A 9,581-nucleotide genomic window follows, 5' to 3' on the forward strand; every position below is an offset into this window, starting at 1 on the left:
AACTCATACCATCATTCCTCAGAATACAATATTGGGATTAGCCTCAATGGGAGTGTTCCAGACTTCTTCTGATATTGTTAAACTAACCCCCACACTGGCTTAAGTGAGAAACATGAAATATGTTCTAATTCATAGAAAGAAATTTGCATTGCCAGAGGAGAAAGTCCTTGACTCCCAGACTGAAAAGTCATACCACGCAATGAATTAAATATGTATAGCTAAATAACCCTTCATGAAAACTGATTGTTTGACAGTAAAAGCATGGACTCTTCTACTCAATATCATGCAACAGATGTATTTGATGGAAGCACACATGATGTTTGTGTAGCTGTTCAACAGTTGTTCAACTTCATGCAACAGCCTGACATGTTCAGAGCAAACTTGCTATCCACATCATACATGCAAACTAGAACAACAAAGGTACTGTGAGGAGACGTTCAAATGATGTGAAAATGGGGTATGACTCTGCGAGGTGCACCCCTTACTTTCTCTGCACTAAGAGGAGGCCATTCACACTAACTTTCAGGAGATCCTTCCCTAGAGTAGTCCAATTGACATTCTAACGGAAAATTCGTCTGGGACTCCACAGAATTTTGTATGCACTCCCTATGGATATCAATAGCCCCATACAATAGAAGTCCTGCCGGCAGATCCATCCATGGCACACGACCAGACAGATCACGGGTCTCATGATGGCTTACAGCAATAGCTTCAATGGATAGAAGATTGTGTCTCAAAAAAAGGCACATGCTAATCTCAACACAACCTTCATCAGAGAACCTAGTAGGAGGGAGCCACTGTTCACATAACTTTGCAATATTTTAACAAAGCTTTCTTCTACTCACTTGCCCTTTACTACCAAGAAGTGTAGCATGCATATGTACCAAGGTAGCAGTGCATCGTGGCTCATGCAGATGCGGCTTTGGTCTGAGCCATCTGGTTGGCTGGCTTTCTCACCATCTTGCATCTGGGAAACTCACGATTACCACTCCTGTAGAATCTGTAGGACATGAGAGAACCACTACCTTGGAAAGCATATGTCTCCTCTAGAGGATGGAAGGAGGGCCGTGAATGGTTGAGGACTTTGGGAGAGTTCTCTATGGATTTGAATAAGATGTTTATAAAGTTTCTGCATTCTGGCAAACAGGTCACACTTATGGCTTCAAATCTCCTAAGCTGACAGTTGCATGATCTAGAAAATTGGCAAGGGACCTCAAGGGGCATGCCGTACATTTAGCAAAAGCAGAGGACAGCAATGGACTTTTGGTGGAGGATAAGGGTATGCAGAAGTTGCTGCAGCAATTTGCAGATGTTTTTGCTGGTCTTTCTCATCACTTACCTTCCAAGAGGGATGTTGGTCATGCAATTAATCTTGGTCAAAACCAGTGAATAAAGCACCTTACAGGCTTTCCAGGGCTGACAGAGAGGAGATGGCAAGACAAATCAAAGAGCTCCTGGTAGAGAATTTATCACTCACAGCCAGCCTCCTTAACAGATTTCCTATTCCAAGAATCGATAACTTACTAGATGAGCTGAGGGGAGCCAAGTGCTTTACAGAGATTGATTTAAGATCAGGCTACCATCAAATAAGGTGAAGGAGGAGATGAGCCAAAAACAGCCTCCAAAACTGAACGTGGTTTATATCAGGTCAAGGTGATGGCATTTGGCCTTCAACCTTCCAGGCACTTATGAATGAGATCCTACAGCTCTACCTCTACAAATCTGTTTTGGTTTTCTTTGATGGTATACTCATATACAGAGGAGCACCTAATGCATGTAAAGCAAGTCCTTGAAGTATTGAGGACCCACCAACTCTTTGCCAAGGCAAGCAAGGTGTACATTCATGGCAAATGAGGTGGAGTATCTTGGTCATATTGTCGCAGCAGCAGTGGAATAAGAGTGGACCCGAAGAAAGTCAAGCGTGTGAGAGAATGGCCACGCCCACAGAATATCACTCAGTTAAGGGGTTTCCTTGGGCTTGCCTCTTTCAATAGGAGGTTCATCAACCACTTTACTAAAATAGCAGCACCTCTTACTCACCAACTCGAAAAGGAGGCCTTTTTCTGGACAGCCATTGCAGAGAAGAGTTTCCAGAACTTGAACGATGCCCTAACATCAGCCCCTATCCTTGTATGTCCAGATTTCTCTCAGCCATTTACTATTAAAGCTGATGCTAGTAGTAGAGGCGCCATATGGCGGCAGTGTTAAAATAAGAACATAGAGTAATAGCCTTATGAGAGCAGAAGCTGGATGAGCGCATATATGACCAAGAGATACTAGCAATCTTGCATGCTATCAAGAAATGGCATCACTACATATATGGGTGTCATTTTAAGGTAAAGACTGATCATAGAATTCTCAAATATTTTTTATCTCAATATGATTGGTCTCTTAAACAGAGAAGGTAGCTTTCCATTGAACAAAATTATGATTTTGACAATGAATACAAAATGGGAAAAGAGAATATAGTGGCTGATTCACTCTCTAGAATGTGGGCATGCACTCTATCCTCTAAAACAGAAATCTATAAGGAGTGGATCCAGTTCAAGAGGAATATCTAGCAGACCCAGCAGCTGCAACCTTGTTCCAGGACCTGCAGGACCCCAACTGCCTTAATCATCCACTTTATATTCTATTTAATCGGCTGATATGCAACCATGAGAAGCTTTTCCCTAAAAGATGTGTACAATTATGTGCAAAAGCTACAAGCCTTGCCAGCAGAACAGAGTACTGAACCTTAGCCCAGCTGGTCTGGGCCTACCTCTACCTATTCCAGAAAGGATATGGACACATATTTCCATGGACTTTATCACAGGGTTGCCTGTGACTCATAGAGGCTGGAACAGCATGTATGACACACTCACTAAGGCTGCTCATTTTACACCCACCAAAACTAAATACTCAGCTTCCATGATCGCTTCCCAGTTTGTGGGAAATGTATTCAAAATTGCATGGACTACCACAGGAGATCGTGAGTGATCATGATGCCAAATTCATGGGCATCTTTGGCAAGAGTTGTTCAGGTCTACAGGCACGCTCCTCATCCTAGTACAGCTGGTCATCCTCAAACTAATGGCCAGATAGAAAGGGTAAGAAGAGTAGCTCATCCATTTCTGTTTTGACACTTAGACAACTTGGGATAAGGGGCACCATCTAGCTGAATTATGGTACAACAGTACAAAGCATACCTCCATTAGGGATGGGCCCATTTGAAGATATGTATGGCTGCAAATTTCATGTGCCTTCCACAGTTGTTGATAGACCAATGACCAACCAACAAGCAAGGGAGGGTCTGGCCCAATATGACTGTTTTATAACAGCAATGCAAAGATAATATGATTAAAGCCCAAGCCTGTATGGAACTTTATGCAGACCAGAACCATAGGGAACTCTATTTTGCGGAGGGAGCTATCATGCTCCACAAGTTCGAATATGCTTCTCTGAAGGGGAACTCTAATACTAAGCTTCCTCATAGGTACTATGGCCCTTACAAAGTAGTAAGGAGACTTGACAAAGTGGCTTACCAGTTGGAACTGCTCCCATCTTCCAGAATCCATAATGTATTCCCTGTTTCCCACTTGAAGAAGTACTTGGGACCTTTCTTACTATTTCCTTTTCCTGTACCAGTGACTTCCCTAAATTTGAGGACAAATTTTTTTCAGGAGGGGAGGACTGTAACAAAAGGGGCTAGTGTAGTTGGCTTTTTAATTGGTTTTGTAGTTAGTACTATATACATTAAGCTGGTAGGAGATTCCACATGGCGATTTTCGGTATTATCCCATATACATTTGTAAAACAGCATTCGATAAAAGGCCTGGCTGTCCCATTTGTACTGAGTTTTGTGATCCAACACCATTATAATGCCAAATTTTGAACAGCAGAGCTTACTGCTCAATCTGTAATTCAATAAGGAAATAACCATTGACTGTCCTTGTGCAAGTCTCTCTTGTAAGTCCAGCCCCTGAACTACTACTTCCCCAACTCTAACAGTACCTCTCTGTTCACTCCAGCAATGAACGCTAAGCTAATAGATGAAATTACTCTAGCCTAGGCTAAGAAGTTCCTAATCGAATTGCTCATTTCTGTTCTAAGGATTGAGAAGGTCTAGACTAAGAATATCCAGTTCGCCTAAACTAGCTAGAGTTAACCAAAGGATAGGGGCTGGATCTGCTTCACTTAGTTCAGAATTATAGGATTATCTTTGAAATCAAAACCAAGCAACATTGGAATACAAAAATATGTCAAGGGCTTAGCTCTAACAAGGGATGATCTTCATTCACAGTGCACAGGCCATGCCATGTCACTCTTTTTGTGTTCTATTTTTTATTTTAGGTTGATCTCTATGAGATCTTCAACCGTGATTGTCTGATGAGTTGTGTGCTTCAGAGACGACCTTTGTTTTTATGATATCATAATTTTCAGTAAGGACAAGGACAAGCATCAAGAATATTAAAAGGTACTGTTCGACCTCTTCCGGTTATTTATTAATGCAAAGAAAAGAAACTTCTGTCTAGAGATACGTTTTCTTGGTCACATAGTTTCAGAAGAGGGCCCAATGCATGAGATTAGGTCTTTTCAACGCTTATGTTCTTATGCAGATTTTTTCTCCAGAGAATTTCTTAAGCAGATTTACCCATGATTTTGCTCATAAAACCGCACCATTGCATGATTTGACAAGCAAGTCTAGAGCTTTTACTTGAGAAGCTACAAAGAAGGAAGCTTTTAAGTAGTTGAAGAAAGCACACACTTTAACTCCATTGTTGGAATGCCAACCTTACAGAAACCATTGTGGTTCAGGCACATGCCCGCAAAGGATGTATTGGAGCTAATATGTAACAGGAGGGTCATGCAAAAGCATGTGAGAGTAGGAGATTGATGAGCACAGACTTTAATTATGATGTTCATGAGAAACAATTGATTGCAATCATGAGTAGTCTTCGAATTTGGACATATTCTCTCTCCAGAATAAACTTCTCATTCAAACTGACCATTAGAGAGTTTGTTGATTCCTTAAGTAAAAACTTGTGAGGAAAAAGCATACAATGGGCAAATTTCTTGCTGCATTTAATTTCTACATTCAGCATACAGCTGGGAAGACAAGGCGATTATCCAGGTTTTGTCGTAGAGACCTCAGGTTCCTGCTATTTCAGCCGCTTATTATGAGGAGTTAGCTAACATGAAGGATGCCTACCAAAATGATCCAGACTTGAACGAAGTTGAGTGAAGGAAGTGGCCCCAAGGATTATCTTTGGAAAGGCAATCGTCACCAGGAACATGAGGAAGAAGGTGATTAATGAATGCCATAACCCTCCAGGTATAGAGGAATGTCTCTTACTTTGGTGTAGCTGGATAGAGATTTCTATTTGGCACAGATTCAAAAAGATGTCCATCTCCTTTTCCGACTCCTTAAAAGGAGAAATATGACAGATAGAGACCACAAGGGTTACTGCAGCCTTACTAAAGCCTTTGCCAGTTCTTTATTCACCTTGGAAGCATATTGTAATGGATAGTCACGGTTTTCCCAAGGACATGACATGATTTGAACAGTCATTGTCGAGTTTTATTTACACGTTATTCCTTGTAGAAAGACTTTGAAAGCCACTGAAACCACATCAAGCATATTTTGGTAATCCCGATTCCCAAATACCATTGTTTCAGATCACAGCAAGTTTATTAGTAGCCTTTGGCAAGCTTTGTTTGATAATTTGGGAACCAGATTAGAGTTTTCATTCTCAGGGACCCATTCTCTACTCCCCTTATGCTGGCCGACCAGGCCTTTTTCACAGACCCATTGGTCTGTAAATCTGACGGACCTGCAGCCCTTTTGACCCCACAGACTGACCGTATGGCCAAAACCTGGGCTGGCTTTATAAGCCCTGCTATTGGAAGTCACTGCCCCCCCATATGAGGAAGACGTAGGGGCAGTAGAGTAGGGTAGTAATTTGATAGGCTGGAAGGGGACAATGCGAGGATGAGATAGCCATCTGTGGGCTGTTCTGGAGGTGCTAAAGGGCATCACAACTTTGAGAGAAGTATTTACCTATGATAGTCTGCTTACAACAACAGTGTCCACTTATCTAGGTAAAGCACTATCAGAGATTCTCTGTGATAGACTTTTGCCTTTCGATGTTATGCATACCAAAGATGAGGTTATCACAGCTGATCACTTTGATTATGTCAAGAACCACATTATTCAATCACAGGAGTGACAGACTAAAAGCGGGGGGTAGTAGAATACAAAGAAGGTTATTGGGTATTGTTTGAGGTTCAACACAGCAACGCTTAAGAGAAAAGCAGTACTTGCATCTTCTAGGTTAACCTTTCTTTGCATTACTTTCGACCTTTTCATATTGAAAAGATCAAAGATATTTCTTTTTGCTTCCATATTGGAAGATTCATAATGCTTTTCATGTTAGCGTACTTCAGAATTACACAAGGGACGAATTGCTGCATGTATTTTGGACTAGGTCATTGATGAGGATGATGGAGCAAACCTTTGTCATAAGGATTCTTGTACCAGTCGAGGTTATGAATGCAAGAATTTACTAATATTTCAGAACTGCCGTACCACTGACACTAAGTGGGTGATCATCAATCTCTTTCTCAGTTTCCTCATTTGATTCAACTTTATGAGGAAGCTTTACAGTTGAGTACCCCCACCTAGTTGTTGTTAGTTGAGGACAACTATAGAGATGGATGGAATGTAACAGGCACTTCGTACAATGGTCAGCTGGTCAAGGATATTAGAAGCTAGTGCATGGGGTAGATTCCACTATAAGTGGAATTATCTTACAACCCGTAGGATTTTTCAGGCTCATAGAGCAGGCCAGGGCAGAACAGCACAATCAATATCCAACATTGCAGAATATGAAGACACAGGCATGTTTCAATGATAAATACAATAATAAAACAATTTTCATACAAAGGCAGGGTCATGTTAGAGCAGATGGTCACCTGTATGATACTGTAGTTTTTTTCTAAATTTGTAACATTGGATATATTCTAGTCTTATGAGGACATATAGTTGTATGATATCGTCAGCATTAAGTGGAATGTAACTTATTTTCCAAAATAATTGAATGAGTTTCCAGTTGAAAATCTAGATGGACAGAAACGTAGTGACAATAAGTACAATTTGAAGGGATCAGAACCAGAACCAGATATGGCATATATGCATGTTTTCAATCCAAGTACTGGAGGTTTGGGTTCAAGGGGGTTGAAGAGGAGTGAAGCCTCCTAGCTACAGAAATGCTCCCTTTCAACAGCAAACCTCTGTTTTTAAGTATACCTGTACTTTGTCAATACAAACATTGGTATTGGAACCCCATATAAAGGAGCATTGCAGTGAAAATCAGTACTTGTTGATTCATTTCAATGCCTAAGCCAGGTGTGTATACAGTTCATGTCTGCTCATGATAGTTAACACAGAGATTTGTTCTATGTTGCTCCATCTATAGCTGGTCCCATGGTTTCACTTCTCCTGTATATCCACATGTGCTGACGACTTAAGCACAACATAGCATGCTTATGATTTTCCTAATCTACATGTACAACATTGCTTTTACTGAGATATTTGGAACATCCTGGCTTGCCAAAATTGGACCTTGCAATTTAAAGGTCTCCGTGTTGGTGACATGCCAGTTTTTCTCAAAAAGCTTCAGTTTCCGATACTAATATCGAAATGGTCTTCCATGACAGCCAGCTTTAATGTCTTACAAATGGACCAAACGAACAGTAGCACAGCTGGTAAGTCTCCTTATTAATGGAATCAATATGGTTAGAACCGAAACAGTCTGCCATAACAGCCAGCTTTTAAGTCTTACATATGGACCAAACCATACAGTTGTACAGCTGCTCAGTCAAGGCTAAAAATCATGTAATGGAACTAAACACACGTTGCAAAGACGGCAACAGGAAGAAACAGGGAGGTGAGGAGTTTGCTGAGGGAGTATGAGGGTTAAGCTCTATGAATGAGGCAATTACACTTTTAATTGGCAGCATCACATAGAGACCTTATTGCATCACATAGAGACCAATAAGGAAAAATACAAGATGTAAACCAATAGTAACAAATAAGCACGAATTTTGAATGACATATAGAACTTCCTTCACGCTCAAAAGACCAGTAATCGACGCCCTTGTTCCAGCACTGTATCCTTATCCGGCAACAACCGTAAATCTATACGGTCCAATGGTAACACAACTTGGAAAACAAGAAATCTATAGGCACAATACCCGAAACATTGTGGGCGTGTTTAAGTATGCAATCCTACTCTAAAGTTCGAGCAATATTTCCGAGTCATTTCACGAGGGCTCAAATGTCACCTCCTAGGCGTAGAAAAAGGAGACTGCCGCCGTAAGGCACTCGTGAGCTGCGGGGAAGCCATAGCAATGTTCTCAGCGACAGCTAACAGTCATTGAACGATTCTTTCCTTCGCGGAGAACCTCACGTCCTGTGAACAATCAAGGCAAACGCAGTTACATTAAATTGGGTATTGGGATGTCGTCACAACGTTGCTAGTGGACACCCAATATGGAAGAGTGGCGGAATAAAAGCGATCGGACCTGGAGAATATTCGTGGGCGGGGAGGCATCTGTGGGAGAGGCGGCAGCTGTTGAGCGATTGGGCAAGAGGCAGGAAAGGCAAGGGAGAGGTGGGAGGTGATTACATCGAGGGGGGAGCGAGGGGCATCTGCGGTGAGGGAAATCAAATCGAACAACCAGCTGCAAGAGGACGATGCTTTTTACGCCTTTCTGCTGCCAGCCAAAAGGCCTGTTTTTGTCTACACTGCCTCTGCTCTTTTTCTTCCTCTTTTTCTAATTTTCTGCCTCTATCTCTATATATATATATATATATATATAATCCGTCTCGGAATGTATGTATTTATGTATATAATATATTGAAATGACAAAATATCATGTTGAAAAAACAACTTCGGTCTTCTTTCTTCTCTTTGAGTTGTCCTTATTAGACATAATAATTTTAAAACCTCCATGGAAGGATCCTATTGTACTTAGTAGCCTTGGGGCTACCCTAAGATATTGTATTTAGTGGCCTTCGGTTATACATAATAACTGGAAAAACATCCATGGAAGGAGACTTACGTCTCCTATTGTACTTAGTCATTCGCGTTATGCATAAATCTGTATGTATCTATATGATATGATTAAAAAACAACCCAAGTCTCCTTCTATATTTTACAATCGTCTTTCATCTTTGCGTTGTGCATACAATCCAAAGACTACTAAATATACAAGGAGCTCCATCAAAGTACATACAACCCAAAGACAACTAATACGAACCTCTGTTCTCTTTTTCATAGACACATAGAGGTGGCATTAAAGACTTATGTTGTTGATACTTTTCACAATAGTGTAGGTGAGCCAAAAAACATTGTTCTCTTTATTGCATGTGCTCCACACACACACACACACACAAAGAGATTATATACATACTTGTGTGTGTGTGTGTGTGAGAGAGAGAGAGAGAGAGAAAGAGAGACATATATTTGTGTGTGTGTGTGTGCATGCGTGCGCACCTGCATTCATGCACCGTGCACATGTGACTTTCAATCAATGGA

General features: G+C 41.1%; 1 protein-coding gene across 1 annotated transcript in view; it reads right to left on the reverse strand.

Moving 5' to 3' along the window:
• ABCD1 (peroxisomal ABC transporter 1) overlaps positions 1 to 8,799 on the reverse strand; it is a 51,200-nt gene extending 42,401 nt beyond the window's left edge. The window contains exons 1-2 of the mRNA XM_087378763.1: positions 8,566 to 8,799; positions 8,326 to 8,453 (exon numbers count right to left, since the gene is read on the reverse strand). Of these exons, the coding sequence (XP_087234889.1) occupies positions 8,326 to 8,387 (62 nt within the window). The 5' untranslated portion in view covers positions 8,388 to 8,453; positions 8,566 to 8,799. The remainder of the gene's footprint in view (positions 1 to 8,325; positions 8,454 to 8,565) is intronic.
• Between the last annotated feature and the right edge of the window lie 782 nt (positions 8,800 to 9,581).

The sequence above is a fragment of the Dipteris shenzhenensis genome, chromosome 9, assembly GCF_047967505.1.
Source record: "Dipteris shenzhenensis isolate YYH24624 ecotype China chromosome 9, Dip_SZ_1.0, whole genome shotgun sequence".
NCBI lineage: Eukaryota > Viridiplantae > Streptophyta > Polypodiopsida > Gleicheniales > Dipteridaceae > Dipteris > Dipteris shenzhenensis.